The sequence below is a fragment of the Cylas formicarius genome, unplaced genomic scaffold (genome assembly GCF_029955315.1).
Source record: "Cylas formicarius isolate icCylForm1 unplaced genomic scaffold, icCylForm1.1 PGA_scaffold_2__14_contigs__length_35257938, whole genome shotgun sequence".
Lineage (NCBI taxonomy): Eukaryota > Metazoa > Arthropoda > Insecta > Coleoptera > Brentidae > Cylas > Cylas formicarius.
Window position 1 is genome coordinate 28126302 of NW_026844319.1, and position 25555 is coordinate 28151856.

Genomic DNA, 25555 nt, shown 5'->3' on the forward strand with positions numbered 1-25555 from the left:
CCTATACAGATTCTCTTGTATTGTAGCTCCCAATTTCTGTCAGTGTATATAGTTTTATTAATCTTAAGTTACATTATACCTCCAGCTTACAACATTATAATTTAATTTATGCAACCTTATGCAATAATCCGACGATTTGGGGTTCAGTTGGAACTGTTTGTATTATATTGTGAATATGTATATGTTTTTTTTTGTTTGACTAATAAAAAAAAAACGTTTTTTATCATTGTTATTATTATTATTATTACAGTATTAAACTAGCAAACTAACAGCATTTGTATTGTATTTGTATTTTCGTATTCGCAGAACTCCTTTGAGAATCACTTACAAAATAGAACCCTCCATACACTAAAAATAATAACAAAATAATAAATTATCGGTTTATAGACTTAATGATTATTTTATTGGTTTAATGACAAAGTATAGCACAACACAGTATGCTGGATAATTTGAATTTTGTTACATTTGAAATAAATATGAACTAACGATTTTCTTCAGAAATTAACTCACCCCGTAGACGGAAATTAATCTGCTATAAAATTATGAAAATCCATGGGAAACTATGTTGTAGACTAAAAAACTAACGCAAATCTTAATAGGAAAAGTATTTTTTCTGCTCTAAAAAAATTATTCAATAATCAGGCGTCCGCGAAGTTTCGTTTTAAAACGTCAGCTTTCCGGTATTTTAGTCACGACTTGGGAGCGAACGGATGTTTTCGGTAGATTTAAAATTGATTATTAATTGAACTTGTCAGAATATTTCGCTATTCAATATAAGAATCGAATGTTTTCGGCAGATTTTAAACACTGATGACATTTTGACGTGTGTCAGCTCTGTCTAATTCGATTTATATTTGTTATATCACAATAAAAAAAAATGGCTGTGAAACTTTTCACAGCTGCCCTAGAACTAAGAAGAAGAAGAAAAACTATGAATTATTCGCTATTCAACACTTAGTACAATAGTAAAATATATGTGTGTATAAAGCGTTTTGTAATATTTCTATTAAGTTTATATTACTGTTAAACTTGTTTTATTTTAGTCAGCTTTTTATACGTTGTGTTTTATACAAGATATATAAAGTTTTTCTTCTCACAAGCAACCTAATTAACATTAAACAAAACCAAACCCCAACGAACACGAGACCAAAGCGAAGAAACTTGTGTTTCTAGTTACTTAAATTGAAAAAAATAAAAATAAGCGGTGAATTTTTGGCTGTGGGCTCTTTCAACAGCTCAAATTAATAATTTGTATTTAATTTGAGCCCTAAATTAAATAACTTTTAGACTTTAGAGACAACACAAGCCGTAGGCGTCGTGTTTCACAAATATTTGAGAAAATTGAACTCTCTAAAATGGGAATATTTTAACCTAAAATTTGACGAAACGCGGTTAATTTCCGGTTATTTTAAAACCGGTCGTTTGAAAACTACGCAAGAAACGGTGGCGAATGCGTTTGTTGATTGCAGCGCGTGTTGAAATCGCCAAAGCAATAATAATATTGAATAAAAACGAAATCCATTAGGTTCCGCGTATGCGTTTATCCAAAAATAACGACGAACGGGTCCTACGATAACGATATTTTGCGGGTCCGTTTATCTGTGCTTACTCTAGATAGTGTTAATACACCCATATTAATTAACTATGAATGTGTAATAACATTTATATTAAGTTTGTGCCGATCCTGCGGTTAATGCGTGCTTTGTTCGAATTTTTGGAAAGATTTACGAGAGCCGTCGAACAATCGGGAAATAAACAGATTTTTTTATCGCCTGGGAATTATTAAATGCCATATTTATGTTGTCATAATTCGTCGAGATTCATTTAAACGCGAGCATCATCGTCCAAATAAAGCGCATCACATATATGTTCGGTGTCGCGTTAGAAAAACGGAGGATTCGTTATAAATAATTAAAAAAACGCGCCGCACTGTGATATTCTTTTGCGTAATGGCGCCCAGCGTATTTGCCGTACTCGATTTTCGTGTTTATCAATGCGCAAACAATTTCATTACCATTCATCATAACATCTGTTTTCGTTCGAGCCCAAATTTTAATAGCGCGCACTCGATGATACAAGTTGTTACCGGCGCTGACAAGCATGTTTTGTTATTTTTGTTGGCGACATAGAGAAATCAAATAAAAAAGAGTGTAGATATGTGTATGTGTAAACGAAATACAAATTTAAGATTATTTCACGCAATAAACAATTGTTGCGTTTAGGTAACTGTCTATTTGACAATTAAAAATAAATCACTTTAAAAATGGCAAAATCACCAACAAGGAATTGTCAGTATCTTCATGTATTATACGAGGGTCACTTGAAAAGTTTCCAACCTCACCCCGAAGATGGCGGCACTAGTTACTAAAGTCGATGTGAGTGCTTTCGTGAAAATGGAAAAACTTGAGTATAGAGCTGTTATAAAATATTTGTTTTTGAAAGGCAATACGCCTACGCAAATTAAAGTTTAGTAGCTCTGCACCGTCATGAACCATACACCGAAAAAAGCACTCTCCATGGCGAAAATCCGCGAATTACGGTTTGAACTGCTTGACCATCGGCTTTACTCACCAGGTCTAGCTCCAAGCGTCTTCTTTTTCTTCCTTCATCTGAAAACTGCCTTCGAAAGACGAAGATTTTCATCAACAATTATTTCGCGGCGAAAATTCTGGGTACTATGTGGACGGGTTAGAGGGATGGGAGCATCGCCGCAAAAACTGTATAGAGTTACAAGGAGACTGTCATCATTGTTAGGTCGGGTGACCCTCGTATATGTAAATTATTACGAGCCGGTTTCTCATAACATACTATCCGGCTCTGTAAACTAACTTTTACTAACTAGTGCCCTCATCTTCAGAGTGAGGTTGAGAACTTTTCAAGTGACCCTCGTATAATACATTTAAAGACAAACGCTTAATTGTTGGTGATTTTGCGATTTTTAAAGAGATTTATTTTTAATTATCAAATAAACAGTTACGTAAACGCAACAATTGTTTATTGTATGAAATAATCTGTTACGCTGTCAAAAAGATTAACATACGGCATAATATTAGGTTGTTCGGAAAATCATTTCGTTTTTTCCCGTCAGAGGACTTAATTACGTTTTTTCGAAACCAACTTCACACTTAAGCCGCATAACCATTATATGTCTTGAGAGCTGATATTGCAAGGCTTGTGTGTGAAAAAGTTCGATTAATTCTACGCAGTAGTTTTTGGTTGGTGCCCTTTTAAATATAGAGAGCAATAAGCAGCATTTTCGTCATATTTTACTTTTTTACTTCAGAAAAGGTAAAAATGCTGTCCAAGCGAGAAAAAAATTGACGGATGTGTATGGAGAAGGCGTGTTAACAGTACGCCAGTGCCAGAACTGGTTTGCAAAATTTCGATCCGGCAATTTTGATGTCGAAGATGCACCACGGTCTGGAAGGCCGGTCGAAGATGCGATAAAGGCATTAGTTGATGCAAATCGGCGAATAACCACACGAGAGATCGGTGAGAGATTAAATTTGTCGAATTCGACTGTTTATGGCCATTTGAAAGGCATAGGCTTAACCTCGAAGCTCGATGTGTGGGTGCCCCATGTCCTTACGGAGCGAAATTTGTGTCGTCGCGTTGACTTGTGTGATTCGCTCCTCAAACGTCAAGAAAATGATCCATTTTTGAAGCGGATTATTACTGGGGACGAAAAATGGGTTGTATACAACAATGTTAAACGCAAGAGGTCATGAAGCAGAAAAGATGAACCTGCTCAAAGCGTGTCAAAAGCCAACATTTACCAAAAAAAGGTGATGCTCTCCGTTTGGTGGGATGTCAAAGGAATCGTTTTTTTTTAGCTTTTGCCGGACAATACAACGATTAATTCAGAAGTCCATTGTCATCAACTGGACAAATTGAATGATTCACTTAAAGAGAAGAGGCCCGAATTAATCAACAGGAAGGGTGTAGTGTTCCACCAGGATAATGCGAGACCTCACACAAGTTTGGTCACTCGCCAAAAACTTTTACAGCTTGAATGGGACGTACTGCAACATCCACCATATTCTCCAGATCTGGCGCCTTCCGACTACTATTTGTTCCGGTCCCTGCAAAATTTTTTGGATGGCAAAACCTTTACCTCAAATGAAGATGTCAAAAACCACCTGAACCAGTTTTTTGCCAGCAAGGACCAAAACTTTTATGAGAGGGGAATTATGTTACTGCCAGAAAGATGGCAAAAGGTGTTGGACCAGAATGGCCAATATATAATTTAATAAAATATTTATTCATTATACGAAAACTGTCTTTCATGTTCCCAAAAAAAAAACGAAATGACTTTCCGAACAACCCAATAATATAATACTACAAAACTTTAAATTACATGATTACAAAAAATATGATTCTGTTCCTTAGATCTAACTAGCTTGCTTTCACGGTCCGTGCTATTCTAGCAACGTCTCATGCGTTTCTGGTTTCCATTCATATATGTTTATGTTAGTTGCCCATTTATACGCACTTGAGATACGGAAGTTAAAAATAGTTGGGAGTCAATACAAAATATTTAAAGTATTTAAATAAACAAATAATCCAATAACAAAATAAAAAAAATTATGCTAATCACTTTTAATAGCACAGCGTTCGCAAAAATCGGAGAAAACTTATATAGAATTCGAGACACTTTTCTAGCAATATGTTCGTGTATTACTTTATTTAATTTTAAATTTGTATTTCGTTTAGCTACATTTATCCGTAATCATTTTGGAATGTCTATATGCGTTCCTGTATCTTTAGAAGTCAAAGATCCCTCTTGGGAAGATTGCTGAAAATTAGTTTGCCGGTGTCTTACGCTGGCGAATACACATATCTACTCTCTTTTTTATTTGATTTCTCTATGTCGCCAACAAAAATAACAAAACATGCTTGTCAGCGCCGGTAACAGCTTGTATCATCGAGTACGCGCTATTAAAATTTAATTTTAAATTAAAAATTAAAATTAAACACGAAAACTGAGTACTGCAAATAAGCTAGACCACATTACGAAAAGAATATTACCGTCCGGCGCGTTTTTTAAATTATTTATAATGAACCCTCCATTTTTATGACACGACACCCAACATTTATGTGATGCAGTTTATTTGGACGATGATGCTCGCGTTTAAATGGATCTCGGCGAATTCTGACAACATGAATATGGCATTTAATAATTTCCAGGCGATAAAAAAATAATCTGTTTATTTCCCAGTAGACGGCTCTCGCAGTCCGACTAATGACTTGCCTATCTAGTGTAACCTTCCTGTTTGTTTCTTCGTGATTGAGTGAAATAACACTGGTCTGCAAAAAATTTTTTTTTCTCTCCTTCTTGTTTTCATGCATGAATTCATTTTATTTTATGCTCTAAACACGGAATCTTATATACAAATGAGTACCACACGTAGGTTTTTAATTTAATATTTATCTCATTAAAAAACAATGTTATTAAAGTATAAATTATTATAAGGAAATAAAAAAATGTGGCGGCTTGAGTTTTACAGTAAAAAATCCTAAATTATATTAACAAAAACTGGTGGAACTGGAGGTGAACTGTCTTTTTCACGAGGAATTGTTCTCTTTGCAGATAGGACGTTCCGATAAACAATCTTATCTCTATTTTTTTTTCGAGAATCCTCGTGTAGATGTCATGCAGAAATAACAATCATTCTCACGATTTTGAGGCTCACTCCAAATCATTGGCATTGAAAACGGCATGGATTTGTGACTTTCTTCAAGCCAACCTCTCAACGTTCTTGAGCAGCTATTGCAGCACACTTTTGGCAACCAACTTTGATCTCGCTCATAGATAGAAAATCCAAAATATAGCTTATAAGCTGTTTCAACCAGATCGGTCATGACATGTCGCGGTGTTTTTAGTATGTATTCCCCACAAATGTAGCAAAACCAATCTGAGGAATTTTTACAAGTCCCTGGCATTTTGTAACCTAAAATCACATAAAATTAATTTTAAAACAACTTTCAAACTGCTATTTTATATTTATTAGCTCTACTTAAAAAAAAACTCAAACTACACATCAAATACTCAAATATATATATATATATATATATATATATATATATATATATATATATATATATATATATATATATATATATATATATATATATATATATATATATATATATATATATATATATATATATATATATATATATATATATATATATATATATATATATATATACTTTTTGTAATGTTGACGAATGAAAAAATTGAAAAAAAAAACAAAATTTTGAAATATAAAAAAAAATCATATCGAAAAATCTAGACGTGATAGAAAAAATCGTCCAACGGGGATAGATTCCCAACGTTTGAATCATTATATTTATCAAAAAAAAAACCAGTATAATTCTTAAATAACATGTATGTTAAATTTGATAATTGAATTAAATATGTAAATAAAATCTCAAATCGTATAGGTGATACACATCGTAATAATGCGGCGCCAGTGTTTATTCAAGTTTTAACCTTATAGCGTTTATTTCCCCATTTTAGGGTATCTTCCGATTAGCTTGCGAGAACGTGCTGAAGATAATGCGAAAAGGTCGCGAAACGCTGTTAACGCTACTTGAGGCCTTCGTCTACGATCCCCTGATCGACTGGACGATCGGGGGTGAAGTGCTGGCGGGTACGTCGTTCGGCAGCGGGGTCAAGATAACCGCGGACGGCGGCGCTCACCGCCAGAGTAAGAAAGAGCTCGAGCGAGAGGTCACCCTGGCGATGTTCAACGTTCGCTGCGTCGAGATGAAAGTCGAATGGCAAGAGAACAGAGACGAAATCCTGAACGAGATTCCCAACTTAATCGACCACCTCAACACGTGTCTTGCCCTGATGAACGATCTGGAAGAGATCGAGGATCAGCTACAAGATTTACACCAGCAACTGGCGCTGGTCAAAGAGGCGGAGGCGCAGGGCCCAGGCAAACATTCGCTCTACAAGCTGCCATCGCTGTACAGCGAGTACGTGCAAGCGCAGGAGGCGATGAACACCGCCCGCAAGGGATTGGCTGATATAATAAGGGACTGCGAGGGCCACGCGAAAACGTTCGACAACCTGCTGACGCTGTACGAGAAGCAGCAGTTCTCGCAGTGGCTGAACGAGCTGAAGTACGGCTTCGGCGAGGAGGCGTTTCCCGTGTTCGATTTGGTCAAGGAATTCCTGCACAACGCGGGCAAGGACGACATGATCGCGCAGTGCGAACAGTCCGAACAGAAGGTAAGAAAATGCAAAAAGTTCGGTATGGGACATTCTGTGGTAAATAAAAAAATATGGAGTTCCATTTAGATTAATCAAGTTATACCAACCTTAAAGCCCTTATTATATTAAATTTTTGGCTAGCCAGCATAAAATGGGACGTTTTTTATTATTTATTGTTACATTTTGCTATCAATTTCACTTACAGAACTTAAAATTTCTCAAGTATTTGAGAAATTAAAACCAGGTTACATTTTGAAATTTTGATAAAAGGTTCAGGTCTGATAAACTGTGCTAAGCCTCACAGTTGTGGCGGGAAATTGTTAAAATCTTCGGATATGTTCTCGCATGCGCAGTATTTATTTTATTCGGGTTTTTTGGTTAATATTTTCGGGTGAGGGGCGGGGGCTATCATAATTTTACGCCAAGTAGGGAAGTTTTGCGGTGGGCTACGTTTAATAAATACGAGTGTGTGAACAATAACGCCTTAAGTGTGAATCCATACTGGTCCGTTTAAAACAATTATGAAAAACCAGAGCTTTTGTATAATATAAAAATGCTATATGGAATATATTTTTGAAATATCGACATGATAACTTACAGTCGGAAGTTTTTTCATATATATTGTGTAGAGAACGGCAGTTATGATTTTGCTGTTTCGCCATTTGCCATAATACTCTTGTCAGTACCGTTCCGTACTCTTATATATGCATAGGATTCTATTAAAAAAATACAATTTTGCACAACCTATATAATGTGAAAGTCTTTTTCAAAGAAACTTCTACAGGCTACTGTAAATCTTCTGGATTTCTCCTGCATCAGTTGTTGCTGAATGGAATTTGCTGACGCCTCGCTAATCATCCTGTTGGCTGCTTCAGAGCCCAACTGAAACTGGTTTGCATTTAAATCTTATTCGACCAGACTAAAATTCCTGGCATGTAATCAGTTCTTCTTCCAATTCTTTGATCTTTAACTTCCACCAATATTGAGTCATCCGAGACTATGTTAGCCCAGCCTGTCACAAACAGTATATAAGCAGGTTGGTTGTGGACTTTGTGTCAAATTTTATTATATCTTTAAAAGTATTTAAGACAATTGACACAAAGTCCACAACCAACCTGCTTATATACTGTTTGTGACAGGCTGGGCTAACATAGTCTCGGATGACTCAATATTGGTGGAAGTTAAAGATTCTAGAATTGGAAGAAGAACTGATTACATGCCAGGAATTTTAGTCTGGTCGAATAAGATTTAAATGCAAACCAGTTTCAGTTAAGTTCTAAAGAAGCCAATAGGATGATTGGCGAGACGTCAACAAATTCGATTGAAAACAAGCAATGCAGGGCGAATCCAGAAGATAGTAATGTGATTTAAAATTTAAAAAGTAACAATAGTGCATAGCTATGGGCTAACTATGTGCTGTATAGCATGATTAATCTCGTATACACTTTTTTGTCCCAAAAGTAAATGTAAATTTGTTCGGAATGTGGATTCAAATGTTTTTGTTCAACCATGTTGTACAGGTAACGCAAATCTCTCAACACCTGAACGTGCAGACGCGCAAGTGCATCCAGATATTCCAAGATTACTTCTCGCTCCTGGTACAGTGCCCGAAATCGTACATAGCGAACCACCGCATGGACCTGTTCACCGAATGGGCGCAGTACCTCTTGGACACGAAGAGCACCGAGGGCTGCGACGTGGTATTCGACAAGGCGCGCCACTTCCTCGAAAGCAAAACCCAAAATTCCACCCAAATAGTCAATGTCGCATTCATCCTCGACCGGTACTCTAAGGAGGCGCTCATACAAGTGAACAAGCTCTACGACGAGCTAGCGATCAGGCGCACCAAGGAGCCGAACGCCCTACTCGAAAAAATGTACGGCAACGCGAAACTGAACGCGTCGTCGTTCCTGCAATCCGAAAAAGGGGCGGTGAACGCCTTTAAATTCGTCATAGCCGGCGAGTTGCTGCTGCTCAACCGGAACTTTTTGACACTCGAGATTGCCGCGCAGCGTAGCGGCGACTGCCTGATCAAGCTGACGTCGCGCGACGGCGACTGGTTCCTTGACGATCTGCTGCTGCACAGCACTAGAGCTGTTGAAATGGTGAACAACTTGCCCGTGAGGCAGGACATCGACGACGCAAGGTAAGTTTTTGGTGATTTTATTTCGTCGGCAATACATTTCCAAAGCACCTATGGTTGATTTTGGCTGTTGATATTCTTGATGTTGTTGTGACGTTAATTTTTATAATGTAATTAAAAGCCAATAGTAGCGAACAGCAGTTCTGCGTCGGAAAATACTATTTGTTGGTTCGCACCTCCCTGTTAATTTATTTAAAAAATTATAGACATGCGCTCCAAACAGTTCGAGAAAATATCGAAAATACCTACATCATAAAAATGAATATATTAATGTATGTTTCTTATAGAGATGGGTGCACAGGAAATAAAGACAATCTAGCAATAGTATCTGGCTAATTAAATGAAACATAATCATCAGATAAATACGATACTTTTTATCTGAAGCTGTAAAAAATATCAGAAAAAACTTAGAGACTTAGGAATTGGATTCATTCATATTTCCCAAATATTATATTTGTATGTGTTAAAAAATTAAATTGTTCAGAAAATTGTAGACACAAAAAAAACTTACTGTAAGACCATTTACAAACCTTCCTCCTGCGTCGGTTATATCTGACCGTTAAAATTAAAAAATTTTAAATTTAAAAATTAAAAAATCTTTAAATCTTTTGCTCTTTAACTATTAATACTATTCAAAAAAGAAATGCTACAATGTCTCGCACGTTTTCTCGAAACATTTTCAGATTTTTATTTGTTCTTATCTAGAATATTTATCATAATTGTCATTTTGAAAACTTTTAAATTTATTTTTTCTCATTGTTTCAACTTTTCAGTTTTCCATTCATTAGCGATGAACTTATATTTCAGATTTTATCAACTATTGAACGGCGTGAGAACCGCGAACGGTCTGTACAAGGCACTTTACGACCTGAATTTCAATTTTCACACGATCATCTTGCCGGAGTCGATGAAGAAAATCCAAGCGGACGAAGAGAGCGCGTTGAAGATGATCAACGACGTCAACGCAATTATCGCTGAGTGCGACTCCCCGATCCCCGACACGATCGCTCAGTTGGAAAAGTTCCTAACGTGCATACTGATGCACATTGACGTACACGTAAGTCCCAAGTCGGGGTTGAGAGAATGGGAATGATGGAACCAATCCTTTTAATTACGTGGGTTACGTCTTCAAAAACATTCAAATTTTTAAAAATTGCAGAAATTGCCGTAAGACATTTAAAATGTCAATATCATACGTCACAATATAAAACATTATAGGTCCCCAAATTAAAAACGGATATTTTAGTGCGAATGTAATACACCGCGTGTGGCGATAAGGGCACAGCAAACGTCCTAATAAAATTCCCTGAATAGTAGAAGCTTGACGTTGAATCATTAAAAAAGGCTCTGAGTTAGGTGATTGCAGTTTCCCACTTTGTCACATCGCAAATGTTTTTTTCTAAAAAAAAAATTGCAACAGTATTACTTTTTTTACGTCATTACATGTCAAATCAGTGTTCAACAACCCAATGAAGACCCTATCTTAATACCTTTATAGTGACTTATCCTATTTTATTTTGAATAAAAATCTTAAAGCTAAAAAATCACCCACTAGTTGACATTTTGTTTTAGGTTGTGTCATCTAATCATAATTAATCAATTATTGTTGATTAACTAATTTTATTGCTGATTGCAGTATCTTCAAACGTATATTAAAATAATCGATATTTTCTTCGTTACTAACGGGCGTAGGTTTTTTCTAGACACTGGATTAAATGAATTTAAATTGACTATTTAAAGCGGTATGGAAGATATGAAGCGTTTTGTCAGATAAAAATAAAATGAATGATTCCTGTGAAAGGAGATACAGTGAAAGCTCCCATAAACGATACAGTGAAAGCTCCCATAAACATACACTCACGGTTCCATAACTTTTGTCCGCTTATGAGAGGTGTCCGCTTAAAGAATAGTGTGTAAGTATAAATACGTACAATGTATAATGTAATGATAAGGCGAACAACATTTTTAAACTAGTTATGTATATCTTCAACATATACATGGTGTACAAATTAAAAAAATTAAATTAAAAAAAAAAACTATTCCTTAGGTTTTTGAAAAAAGTCTATAATCTGACGAAATTTCGCCATATTTTGCTTAAGGAAACAATTTTCGTAATAACTTTCTAAATTTTTTAAGTGTTGAAATGCAGTAAAATCATCTCTAGTAAATGTTTTTAATATAGAAATATGATTTACAGCTTCCCGATATGAATTTATCGTTTTTGGACTGCATGGTGCTTCCACTTCTTCTTCTTAGTCATTTGGACTACCTTGTTCAAGCGGGCCGCGGCTTTCTACATCCATTTTCGAAGTTGTTTTTTATGTTATCGTCTAAGGTCATGAAATCATCCGCATTCTGAATTTCTGTTACTCCTAAATGTTTTGCATGTCACAGTAACTCAACAAGTGTCCCTAAGGGCAGATCGTCTTCAGGATCGTAATAATCTTGTTCAGTAAATTCTGAGCTACATTCACTTTTCTGAATCTAGCTTTGCCAAAACAATTCCTAATTGTCGAGGAATTTACTTTATTCCATGCTGTTTTTATAAAATATAAAGCTTCTAACACATTGATAGAGTTTTTAAGCTCAGATAAGCTTTGAATGAAAGGACTTGCCTTTTTTGGATTCCCATTTTCCTGTCGAATTGGAGCAACCTTCTTTAAAGCACGAGGACGAACCGCTTTCCTGATCACAATCAAATCGTATTTTTCACCGGCTATATTTGCACAGAATAAAATGGTTAGTCTGTCTTTAGACAACTTTCCACCCGCACATGTTTCTCCTTTTGTCGGGCTATGCACGAAAAAAAAGTCCACTTTCACCTGCATCTTCTGGTTTATAGCCAAGCAACATGGACGGAAGTTTTTCCAAAAACTGTGACACATCACCTTGATTTACTGCAGCAGCTTCACCAGATATGCATTTAAAACTAACACTATGTCTCTTGCGCCACTTTTGAAGCCACCCGTCGGACGCACTGAAATTATTGTAGCCCAAAGTAGTCGCAATTTCCTTAGCTTTCATTTTCACTAAGGACCCTGAGATTGGAATGTTCTGATTTCTAGCTTTCACAAACCACTTAAAACATCTTTTGTCTTTAGCAAAACTTTCCGTTTTTAAAAAATCCTTCTTTTGATATCTATTAGTTCCAGATTGCCATTTACCTATGATATCTTCCTTATTTTTGGCTTTTTCAGCTGCTTGCGTATTCCCAACATTAAACCTCTTTGTCAAATGACGAATTGAAACACTTTCTTTATCTAAAACGTTAACAATTTCCATCTTTTCCTTTTTTTCGGTGCCATTTTACATAAAATTATAAAATAACTCCAATATCAATTATGAATCTGAAGACAAAACACAACATTAAATGCAAGCTGGCAAACGAAATGTGTAAATGGGGAATCACCTAATAAAAAACGGGGAATTACCGAATTTTATATAGGTACATTGTAATAAACGGAACTAAAAATCGTCCTTTAAATCACTTTCAGAAAAAATATAGTGTCCGCGTCCGTTTATAAGAGCGTCCGCTTATCGGAATGCATTCAACATTGGAAATGATATGCTGAAATTCGGTTCCAGGAACGTGGTGCGCTTAAATGAGCTGTCCTCAAGGAGAGCTTTCACTGTGTTTTATTTATTTCTTAAATGGGTTTCCACAGTAAAGATTATTTTGAACACTCTACCTGTTTTAGTTGTTTTATTAGCATTTTAGTTTTTTTTTGCCATCATCAGAAAACGTCAGCTAATTGTTAGCAATTTATTAAAGTATATTACACATTTTTTGGAGTAAAGTCTGTTCATAGATATAAGAAAGTGACTAACTGATACAAATTAAGGAAAGGCCCGGACAAGCTATAAGAATGAAATATGGCCGAACAGGTCCGTACTGTGCTTAGATTTTAATTATTTGGGGTTTTGTTAGGAAAGACACTAAACAATATTTATTTATTTATATATGTATTTATGTTTAAATCTAAAATAAAATTACAAATTATTTTTATTACCTACTTAAATTACTTAAAATTATTCACATAATATATCAGTATCACTATCGCTATCATCGCCTGTACTAATTATTATTTGTTCTATATCATTTGCAATATGGATATACGATTGTTCTGCTTTTTCTATATGTCTAACAGAATTTGCCCAACTTTGTGGAGGGCTGTTAAAAACTTCGGTTTCTATAAGTTTGAGGACATTGGAGTTAACACGGGGAAAAACATTGTTACCACGAATGGCAGATTTCAGTCGGTGCCAAACATGTTCAAGGGGATTAAATATACAATTAATATAAAACTGTATGCCCTAGATTTTTTGCATAGTTATCACAGACGTATTCCTTGTGTAGGTTCAAGCTTTGTAGAACCTCAATTAATTGCTTTTTTGTATAATCTTCGTTAAAATAAATGTTGTTATTATACATGTAGTTTTGGATTGTTGCTTTTGTGTCACATGAGGAAGGGGTTTTAGTGAATTGTCTACTGTGATAACTTGCATTGTCCATTACCAGGAGGAATGTTTGGAACTATTTTGTTTTTAAACCAACTTTCAAATAAATCAGCGGTGGTGTCTTCGTGGTAATCAAGAGAAGAATTTTTAATATTTTCATAATAGTTTTTCTTTTACCTCTTTTTGATGGCGCGTTTGTTTTAAACTTATCAGTTGATTCAACCCAACCCTTTTCTGGGGTATCATAAGTGTCGAACCAGGTTTCATCTAAGTAAATAATTAGCCTTTCCTATTCTCTGCAAATTCTTTTTCTAGATATTCCAGTCGTCATTTCCGAATTCTAAGAGATTCCATTAAAACTTGCCTTTTGACGATTTTTTTTAAATCTAAAACCCATGTGTTGAATACACTTCCATAAGGTAGTTCTGCCACATTTAACACCGGTTTCATCTTTTTCAAGCCTCCTAATGAAGATATCTAATGTAGGCACGCTTTGTTCCTCGTATAACTGGTAAATTTTACGCCGTATTATATCTTGATCACTTTCATCTACACTCGAAGAAATGTCAGCATCGCTTCTTTTTTTCCTCCTCACAATTTTCCATATAGTTGATGTTGGAATTTTCGACAATGTGGCCGTTTCTTCTTGCTTGCTGGCACCACGTTCAATGAGAGTTAAATAAACATTGTTTATACCTTCCTTAGTCTCAATAGTGTTTTCTATATTTGAGCGGAAGACTCGCACATATTTTGCATAATTCGCACACGATTCAACACACGCTGTATTACATACGAAATAAGAATGATTACTAATAAACTTAAACTAAGTAGTATACCAAACCAAAGAATATTAAACACAGCTAGGTATAAAATTCTTTTCTATTACGGACCACAATTTTACCTGAATTTAAATTCCGAAACTTTAGGTAATAATCTTGTTGCATTGTATGTTAATGACCACCCTTGGATAATTCCATTCAAAAGCAATTGTTCACTTTCTTATATCCATGAACAGACCATAACCCTCCCACTCTGGTGGCCATTTTAAAAACTCAAAAATTATTTCTATTGCCTCGTCGCCCTTACCGCGTAACATTGCGTCAATTTTTCAGACTCGTTATGACTTCGTTTTGGAAAAAATCGCCACTATCGAGTCGAAATTCCTCGCTCTGATACCGACCCAATCCGAATCATTGAGCCAGGGCCAGATGCTGCTGATGGGCTTCAACGGCCTGTTCGACAAACTCACCCAAGAGATCAACGATCTGGTGAAGACGCTCGGCGAATTGGACGTGCCCAAGTCCTGGAAGAAACTGGACCACGTCAAAGAAGCGAAGAACATCGCGCCGCACATATTCAACCCGCAAGTGAGGCGCGTTCTCGAGAACATATTCTTCTTGAAACGGGTCCTCGCTATATCCGAGTTCTTCGGTCTCGCGCGAGACACCTGCCACGCTATAAGGTGCAACGCGCCGGCCAAAGTGTACGGCGACGAGCAGCTCACGAGGCCCGTCAAGCGGTTCGTGGCCGAGTTTATCTCGCGACAGTTGCTCGGCGTCACTCCCGAGATTATTACTTACGTGATATGCGCGATTCTGCAACAGCTGGGACTCGACGTGACACACGAGATCGAACAGAAAGACATCGGCGCGGAGAGCAAGGTGCCCCTCGACGAGCTCTACCACAAAGCGTACAACGTACTGATGAAGGACGGCACGTTCACCGCGAACATCGTCTCCCAAGCGTCCAGCCTCGAGGCTAACCTCAAGCTCTCGTGGGAAAAGATCCAGGAGCCAAAGAAGATTGAACAGAAGCTGACAGTGTTGCAGTCGAGCGCGTTTCGGCTACAGAGTCAGCTCTACGTCCACAACCTGATGTTCGACGACGTTCTCGCGCGACATAACGTCGCGTCGGTGAGAGCCCGCTTCGTCGCCGACATGCAAGCCGGTCTGACCGGTTTGCAGACTTTGTCGCGACAACTAGGAGAAGCGTCGGACGCACAGCAAATCTTGATCGAGAAAGCGCAGCAGAGGCTGAACTGGGCGAAAGGCGCGAACCCCAACGTGTCGGAAATATTGGCCGCGTTCGAGAACGCAGTCCGTGCCATGGACGCGAGGCTGAATGTCGAACGCACTATCGCAACCAAGGTGAGCTATAGATTCCCCCGCGGCATTGATGAAATAAACCCAATGCTGAAAATTCATAACTGTTCCAATATATAAAGTGCTAATAAGTGCTCTTAGGTGTGGCATAGGTGTGGAACAGTGGAGAGAGAGTGGCACTTCTTGTCTTTTTTATTGTCAGATTGGTTTTTACCTAACTTTAGCGTCAATAAAAACTTTATTGTTGTCACTCCTCTCGAACATGAGTTACATATTTGGAAGGATAGCAAAATTCAGAAGTTTTCTTTAGGCTTGTATCTTAAGAACTGACCAGCAGAACGGTTTCTGTAAGCAGAAGTCAACGATACCAAGCAGTGATTGGTTCTAGGATAATAAACAAAGATCTGACCTTTAGCCAATGTTTAATTTAATATGTTTAAACTTCATCAAGGCCAGTAAGCAAAAGTGCAGCGTACTGGCATTTTGTAACCTGCAATTGCAAAGCAATTTCTTCAAAAACAGCACAAAACAGAACAGATACTAATTTGACCGCATCTGTGCGAAAATGCACCCTTAATTTAATAAAAATAAATAACTTAAAAAACAGAAAATGTAATTAAATTTGTTCCTAAGTTACTTGATAAAGTTCAAATAAATCATGCTTAGGTTGTTACTGTCCGGTTTAAAATTAATCGATTTGGTCTTAAATTTATTTATATAAAGCATTTGAGCGGAGAATATGGACATGTGTCAAAGACGACTGAATCCCTTGATTTGCTTCAAGCTAATAATATAATTTTAAATATAGCCAACACTTCAGTTTATTTCTCTTTGAAACCAACAGATAAACATTATCTTTAATTGCAATCATATTGAACTTAAGGTCAGTGAAAATTTCACCTTTTTGGGAGTTTCCCAGGATCAAAAATTCGATTGAAGGCAACAAATAGGAAAACTTAGATATAACATTAATGAATTTAGCAACATGTCTTTAAAGGGCTATCAGTAATATGGTAAGTGGGCGGGCGGCACTCTCGATGCGTATCTATGCAGTCTAGGCTCGGTTATGGGTTTATATTCTAGCGAAATTGCTTTGGTACATGTGAAATTTTTATTCATCAAAATATAATAAAATGGGTAGCTGGGAAACTTGTCTATTTGAATTCTTTATATTTATTACTTTCTAATATTCTAATAGTGCGTAATACATTTCCAATACCCGTAAAATTAAACTTAAAAAATCTTCCTATAACAAAAGCTTGTTGACTATTTGAAAAGTTTTTATTATATTTTATTGATTAAGCCCTAGTGTTTCTTCTCTTTCAAATAAATAATAAAAAATATAATAGCTCATAGTTTTATCTTTAAAATATACGCGACACTCAAAACAGACTAAAATTAAAAACGCTATCCAAAAACCAAACCAATCACACACGCTCGGTAAATTCTTTTTTTTTAAGAAATAAGCAAAGTGTACAAAAAATTGAACTGAGGTGGTTTTACTTGATGAAAATCCATTTATCAAAATAAATAAGAACTAAAAGTTCAGATTTTCACAAAATTATATATTTTTACGTGACAATTGTTTCGACAACACCTAGCTGCTACTATATTATAAAGAAAATTATTTTGAATTTAATGGACAGATTTACATCTCTAAGGAAGATTTGATTATGGGAAACCCACTTAGTCCTTTGTTAGCCGAGATTTTTATGGATAATTTGGAAAATATCGTACTAGAACATCTTCTTAGTAAAAGTTTTCTATGGTGTTATAGATACGTGGATGATGTCTTTGCTTGCTCTATTGGAACGGACAGACAATTGAGATTGAACAGGATAACTCTATTAATTTTTTAGACTTAACTATTACGAAGACGCAAAGCAAATTACATTTTTCATTTATCATAAACACACACGTACACAGACGTACATAACAGCTCAAATCACTCTTATACACACAAAATGGCTACATTTCACTCTTTTATACACAGACTTCTTAATGCGCCACTCTCAACAGAAAATTACAACATAGAACTTAATATCATTAAACAAATTGCACTCAACAACGGCTACAATCCGTCAGTTATAGATAAAATTATAAATAAAAAACAAATCCAGACAACAGTAAACTCTATTTATCCGAAATCTAACAAAGAACACGAACAATTTAAAACCATTACATACATAGTGAAAAAGTTTCAAAACATTAAAATTTAATAAAAAAACAACAGGTAGATCCTTCAAGAAACACACCAACGAACATAAAAGAGCGTTTAAAAACAATAGTCTAGATTCTAATTATGCTACACACTTAAACACAGAAAAATACATTTTTGACGACAATTTTGACATTTTACATACAGTCAGGAAAAGTAGAAAATTAAATTTATTGGAAGTCATGGAGATTAATAAAATGAGACATTCAAATGTATTGCTTAACGATCAATTAGATTTAAATACCACCCCTTTATTGAACTTAAATTCTCACAACAACCTTAATTAAGGTTTTATTGTCATTTTTTCCTATATATAGTAGCAGGTAGTTTGTAAATATTACATTTGATAAAGACACGGTGTTGTCGAAACAATTGTCATGTAAAAATATATAATTTCTAACTATTATGAGAGTTCTATAATTGTTTGGTTTTACATTTTTTTTTTCAAATTTAATGCTTTTGAGTTGGTATGTTAAAAGGTGATCGTTTCATTATGTACCTCCAGCATTTTCCTTAACTATCTATCCATTTATTAAGGTGCTCACGTCGTACGACATCGTGCTGCAGCACGAGCTGCTTCGGTGCACCGGTCTCGACGCTACTAAAGAGTACGACAAGCTGTTCCTGAACTGCTATGAAAAGTGGCGGATCGCGTGTCACTACAACGAGTCCAAGACGGAGAACCTGCTTCCCGCCGAGGAAAGCATTCTGAATATGCTGTCCCTAGATCTGGTCGACGACCCGGAATGGCCGGGAACCATATCCGTGCAGATAACCGACGCGATCGCCATTTACCAGAAAAAGTTGGCGGAGAAAAACGGTTCTCTATTCTCCGAAACTGACTGCCTCGTGTCGGTCGTCGATAATTTCAAGACGCTTTACAACATCCACACGAAGCTGATGCAGGACGTAAGGGGCCTGCTGAAAACGATGGCCAAGCTGGAGGAGTGCGCTATGAGCGCACAGGATTTCATCCGCAAGTACCGCTCTTACGTCGAGCATTTCAACGCCTTTTTTGACGTGTTCAACGAGGTGGCCCTTGACAAGGACAGGATTGCGCGCATGCTCGCCCACCTCGACAATATCCGGTCTAGTACAGCGGACGTGCACGAGAGTTTGCTAGCGTTACGCGAGCGCGGACCGCAGCTGACGAGGCAGGGGCGTACAGTCGTAGACGGAGCTGACAAACGGGACGTTAGGGGACAACAGCGGAACGCCTACGCAGTCAACGTGTGGCGCAGAGTCAAGATGAAGTTGGAGGGGAGGGACCCGGACCCGGGAAGGAAGCTGACCGCGCAAGAACAAGTACGTGTTTTCTTTTGCGATCAGCTCTGCGCAGCATCGTCGTTTGAATGTTATAAATTGGCCCGTGGCACTGTGGGCGTGGCGTTAATAGGTCGTTATTTATACCTTTCAGCCTTAGACGCAATAATGCACCAAACAAAATACTTTGCAACTTTGCTACAAATTGTAAATCTGAAAGTACAAATGAAAAGGTAAATCATATTAAATCTCCGGGTGTTTTCTTAGACCAGTGGTGTAGTCAGTGCTAAATTATGTCCTTTTGCGGCACAAAAATATATAATCAAAATAATGTATTTTGAAAAGAAACCTCTCACTGAACTTTTATTTAAATGGAGTGGCCTACTGAAGGCACATAATCAGAATACTAGATATGTGTGCTGTCAAAGTCAAGGTTAAGTTATCTACCATGAAATGGCATATACAGTGTGTCCACCTTTGTAAAATAATTGTTTATGATTCGATTTTGATAAAAAAAAATTTCGTTAGTTTTGTTCTGTGGAAATTGCACTAAAATCTTATTTTCCTTATTGCTTCAACTTAAAGTCATGGCCGACTGGGTCTATTTAACGAAAGAGGGAGAAGGAAGAAGAGTACTATTAGGGATTTAAACAAAAAATAATTGGCAACGAATTCTAATTAATATCGTTTACGTGCCGCTTAACGCTGTACATTGTATGTTGTAATTTTTTTTTGTTGGACAGATCCCTCAAACACGCACTAAAACTTCATGTTTCTTTTGACATCAACCTAAAGTCATGGCCAACTTGGACTAATTTTTGATGTCAAACATCGAGAAGGGCTATTAAGGATTTCGTTAAGAATAAAGTCTGTTCATACATATAAGAAAGAAAATATGGCCGAACAGGTCCGTACTTTGCTTAGAATTTAATTATTTGGGGTTTTGTTACTAAAGATACTAAACAATGTTTATTTATTTATGTATGTATTTATGTTTAAATCTAAAATAAAATTACAAATTATTTTTGTTACCTACTTACATTACTTAAAATTATTCACATAATATGTCAGTATCACTATCGCTATCATCGCCTGTTCTAATTATTATTTGTTCTATATTATTTGCAATGTGGATATACGATTGTTCTGCTTTTTCTATATGTTGAACAGAATTTGCCCAACTTTGTGGAGGGATGTTAAAAACTTCGGTTTCTATAAGTTTGAGGACATTGGAATTAAAACGGGGCAAAACATTGTTACGACGAATGGCAGATTTCAGTTGATGCCAAACATGTTCAATGGGATTAAATATACAGTGGTAAGGTGGAAGCCTTAAAACTGTATATCCTAGATTTTTTGCATAATTATCACAGACGTATTCCTTTTCTAGGTTCAAGCTTTGTAGAACCTCAATTAATTGCTTTTTGGTATAATCTTCGTGAAAATAAATGTCGTTATTATACATGTAGTTTTGGATTGTTGCTGTTGTGTCACATGAGGAAGGGGTTTTAGTCAACTGTCTACTGTGATAACTTCCATTGTCCATTACAATGACGCTATTAGGAGGAATGTTTGGAACTAGTTTGTTTTTAAACCAACTTTCAAATAAATCAGCGGTGATGTCTTCATGGTAATCCAGAGAAGAATCTTTCATATTTTTCGCAGACAGAGAAAGTCCATTTGGAATCCAACCATCTTTAGAGCCACCATGCAAAATAGTTATTCTTTTACCTCTTTTTGATGGCGCATTTGTTTTACATTTATCAGTTGAGTCAACCCAACCCTTTTGCGGGGTTCGCTGTAAATCCTAATTTTTTCTAGATATTCCAGTCGCCATTTCCGAATGCTAAAAGATTCCTTTAAAACTTGCCTTTTGTCAATTTTTTTTTATCTAAAACCCATGTGTTGAATACACTTCTATAAGGTAGTTCTGCCACATTTAACAGCGGTTTCGTCTTTTTCAAGCCTCCTAATTAAGATATCTAATGTAGGCACGCTTTGTTCCTCGGTAAATTTTCCGAAACTTTAGGTAATAATCTTGTTGCATTGTATGTTAATGACCACCCATTCAAAAGCAATTGGTCACTTTCTTATATTTATGAACAGACCATACTCGAAATATCGCAGGCGCTTCGCTTGACTATATGAGTGTAGAATGTTTGTTTATGCCTCAGTTTTGATCATTTTTTTTTGTTGGATGGAATAGCCCTTATTGCGAATTTCTTAGACTTTAAGTTAGTTCATTGCAAAAACAAATAAAAATCAGGTTAATCTGTATATTTTCAATAATATATCTAGTCTAAGTGACCTCTAAATTGGTAATATGAGTAAAATCGTTTTGTTTTAATAAAAAGGTTTCCGTTGAAAACTAAAGTTTTGTTTTAATCGGTTGCATAGTTTCAGAAACAAAGGTCATTAATGATAAGTTCTCCGAACTCTCTGTTTTTGTATGTTACTTATTGCTGTCTGCAGTGTACAAACTGTCAGGTTAAAAGTCAGATAAATTCTAAGTCCATAAATGTTGAGAACCATGTGATAAGATAATACTCCAACTTTAAAATACAAGCGAGTTTTAATGTTTTACTTAATCAGTTTATCAAATTAATGTTTACCGTGCCCTGCGGGGCGATACTGAAGCGTTGTTAGTCTTAATGTTTATATACACTTTTCGACATAAAATCACTGGACGAATTACATCTGCTGTAGCTATTCTTAAAAAAAAACATTTTGCTCTTCTGGAAGTAATCTCTATATGCTTGAAATGGGAATACAAAAGACAACAGCTACAAAGGATTTTGTATTTTCTCAGTAGCATCTACTTAGGTAACTTAAGTAATTTTATTCTAGCCTCCACAATATTTTATGGTTTTGATAGTCAACTGACCAAAAATAAAACCTATATTGACCTATATTTTTTAACAGAATTCCTCAGAATGGTACACCAATAATGCCACTATTACATTTCATTATTGTACCTGTTACTATCGACTATATTAGTGGATAGTAGCAGTACAGTAGTAATATATTAGTGATCACATATACAAGTTGATTAAAAAGAGATTAATTAATCTGAATATGACCGAAACTTTCTCAAAATCGGCATAGAATATCGGGGATAAGCACAGCAGGCAAAAGGAAAGTAGTTTGTAGGTTATGATCTTTCCTTTTTTTCATGTCCATCATCCATGAATTATAGAATAGATCTCTCCCGAGAAACAAAAAGTTCTTGTTTTTTTAAATAAAATAGAAATTTTCAGGAATACTGCATTTTAACATTTTAGGGAAACACATCTCGATTCCCTAAAATTCAAGATAGTTACTCTGCTTTACGTAACCAAAAAGGTGGTCTAATGTAGTCCGTTCGGGCGAAAAAACGCATCAAGAAAATCGTTTTAATTCGCAGGTGGATTACGTAATACGCGAGGCGACCAACCTGGACAACCTGGCTCTGTTGTATGAGGGCTGGACCCCGTGGGTGTGACCCCCGGGCTGAAACGGCGGCGCGGGGCGGCTGACTGTCCGCAAGCGCGCGCGGGTCTACCTTAATCTTTAAAAGCAAAACAAAACCGACGAGGCGGCGGCGGCGGCAACCATCCATACCGGTTAAGGGGGCGGGGACGAGAGCCGCGGTTGGACGCGGCGACTCACGAGAGGGGGCGAAACAACAATCGCTCCCCGTTGACGCCTGTCTGACGGAACCGGGGAGGTAATCCGCACGGGTACAACAGCATATGTAATGTATATCCCGCGGTTATGTTGCTTTCTCATTCATAAAATAACGTAAGAGGCTGTCGGAGATCATCGGCATACCCAAACATACACACACAAATAAAAACCAAGTAATATTTTAAACGGCCGTCTCCCGGGCGCGGGGGCGGCGTCGCGGGCCTGCGCGTTGTTGTCACGTATGCGCAGGCGCCACAACCGAAACGCACTGGGGCCGGGGCGGAGCTTCGGCTGCGCATGCCCAACGCTGGAGAAGCGAAGATTGTAGCCGACAAAGTGGGCACGTGCTTTCGAAACGTCCTCCCCGGGGTTAATACAATTATGTACGTGGTGTATTATTTGATAATAGACCATCAATTAATTAGAGATAAATATTGTCGTAGTTAGAAGGAACGGGGTGTTTTGCTTAACGGCGGAGGAGGCGCGATTCGCCGGTTACGGGACGTGGTGGGGATATACCCGACTGACTACACTTTTTTTTAGGAAAAAAATTCGTTGTTTCATTTTTGCAAATTGAACGTTGGGAACCAGTCGCGTTGGATATTACTTCAATTTCGCGTTATTCGACTTTCGAGGGTTTTAAAATGTATATATTCCAAAATATCCAAAAAAAAATGCATATTTTCCTCTTAATTTCATAAAAAATCATATTCAAGATTTATTTCAATTTCACCGGGGCTCTGTAAAATAGTGATTTTCTTCTGACGATTTTGGCAATAAGGACCGTCCCCCTAATCTCTCGGGTAAATAGAATATTAAAAAATAACGTTAGTTTGGTTAGTAGACATTTCTGAAATGGGTTAAAATAGCTACATGAAATTTAGACCACAAATACCTTTGTTATATATTATACGCTGAGATAGTTCGTTCTCACGTATGAAAATTATTTGAAATAATGTATTAATTCGGTCAAGATCATGCTAAAACCTCAAATAACTCCAAAACGAGTTTTATTTTTTACTTTAAACAAGAGAAAACTGTTAAAAACATATTATTAAATATCCCCATAAAAAATGTTTAGTAACGCTCCTATACAAAACATCAACGATAGCTTTTATGATCCAATCAAAGGTATTTGTGTTAAAAAAAAACTATTTTTTTGATATAACTAACATTATTTGTTAATATTCTATTTACCCTAGGTATTAGCGACGCGTTTTTTGAAACACCCTATAGTTCGACACCGCACCCTACTTGATTTATTGTAAGTTACATCATTTGGTTTTTTGCCACTGGAACACTTTTTTGTAAAAACAACCACAAGTATATAAAATATTCATCTTAAAGTATGTAGCTTAACTGTAAAGAATAATTCATACACATATGTTTTTTATGTACAAATCTTGTGTAGTACGTACAAAAAAATGACTTTTAAAAATAATTTATGTGATCTCTTTGCCTTCAAATTATCCAAGAAATCATTCCTAAAATTAATCTATTCTATGGTTGTTTTTAGACAAATAAAAAATGAAGATTTTGATTAAGGAAATATGATAGTTAGTTCTTTTGGGTAAACAACCAAATGTGCCATTCGAATTTTCGGTTTTGTCTTAGTTGCCTTTTTTTCACATTGACAAACAAAAATTCGCTTCAATTAATATTCGAAATTATTTAAACATACATGGCAATAAGGAAATTGTATCTGATGATTAAGTTTGCCTTATGAAAAACATACCTATTTGACCTAATGAAGGTGAAAGAAAGTGTCCGTATTTTTAGTAATTTCTTAATTCGTTAGATTAAAAACAGCGATCTTATGTTAAAGGACGCCAGCGTGGAAAATTGCATCACATTCTATTTTCTACCCCGGGGCTAAAGAAAGCTGCCGCATTGCATTTTAAGCGAAACACCCTTAATAAACCTATCATATTCGTGTGAGTGTAAGAGAGAAGATCGATTTTTATCACTTCGGTTTCTAGGTAATTAATTTTTTTAGCATTTGCCTTTCGCAAGCAGACCCTTCGATGTGTTTTCTTTTTTAAAATCCACCGCAATAAAATCTCTTCCATTATATCGACGCAGTAAGACACACAGTAAAGCGGCTTATTCGAAAATTTTAATTTGCCATTACCTTTGTTTTCTCACTTATCCTGTCTGTTTGTCGATAGATGTTTCTTAGGTGTAGAGTGCTAGTATCGATTATATTCTTGAATAAAACGCTAGGGTTTTCTTTTATCTGTTACTTGTGTGAGTTTAATTAACCGGACCGGTCGTAAACTGCGGCTCGGGACGTCGATCCCGGTCGGTTTTGTAGCCGTTCCGCGTTAAATCAAATAGGAAAATAAATAGAATAATGTTGCCATCCGTTTTTCTTTATTATTTACGGCGACCCTTGAAGTCATGTTCGTCTCAGAAACGGTAAAATATGACAGAACTGTAATAGGGAACTTGAACATTTTTTTATTTCTTTAATACATACC

The 25555-nt window shown here is 36.3% G+C and overlaps 2 protein-coding genes across 3 annotated transcripts in view; one reads left to right on the forward strand and one right to left on the reverse strand.

Moving 5' to 3' along the window:
• Positions 1-25553, forward strand: part of LOC132698451 (serine/threonine-protein kinase SMG1) — a 50958-nt gene extending 25405 nt beyond the window's left edge. For both annotated transcript variants that reach the window (XM_060664501.1, XM_060664502.1), the window contains exons 6-11: positions 6524-7243; positions 8746-9371; positions 10176-10425; positions 14939-15973; positions 18684-19451; positions 22813-25553. In XM_060664501.1, the coding sequence (XP_060520484.1) occupies positions 6524-7243; positions 8746-9371; positions 10176-10425; positions 14939-15973; positions 18684-19451; positions 22813-22890 (3477 nt within the window). In that variant the 3' untranslated portion in view covers positions 22891-25553. The remainder of the gene's footprint in view (positions 1-6523; positions 7244-8745; positions 9372-10175; positions 10426-14938; positions 15974-18683; positions 19452-22812) is intronic.
• LOC132698456 (tigger transposable element-derived protein 6-like) lies at positions 12162-12652 on the reverse strand. Its single transcript, XM_060664510.1, has one exon. It carries the CDS (start codon positions 12648-12650, stop codon positions 12162-12164), a length of 489 nt encoding a protein of 162 aa, XP_060520493.1. The 5' UTR covers positions 12651-12652.
• Positions 25554-25555: the final 2 nt, after the last annotated feature.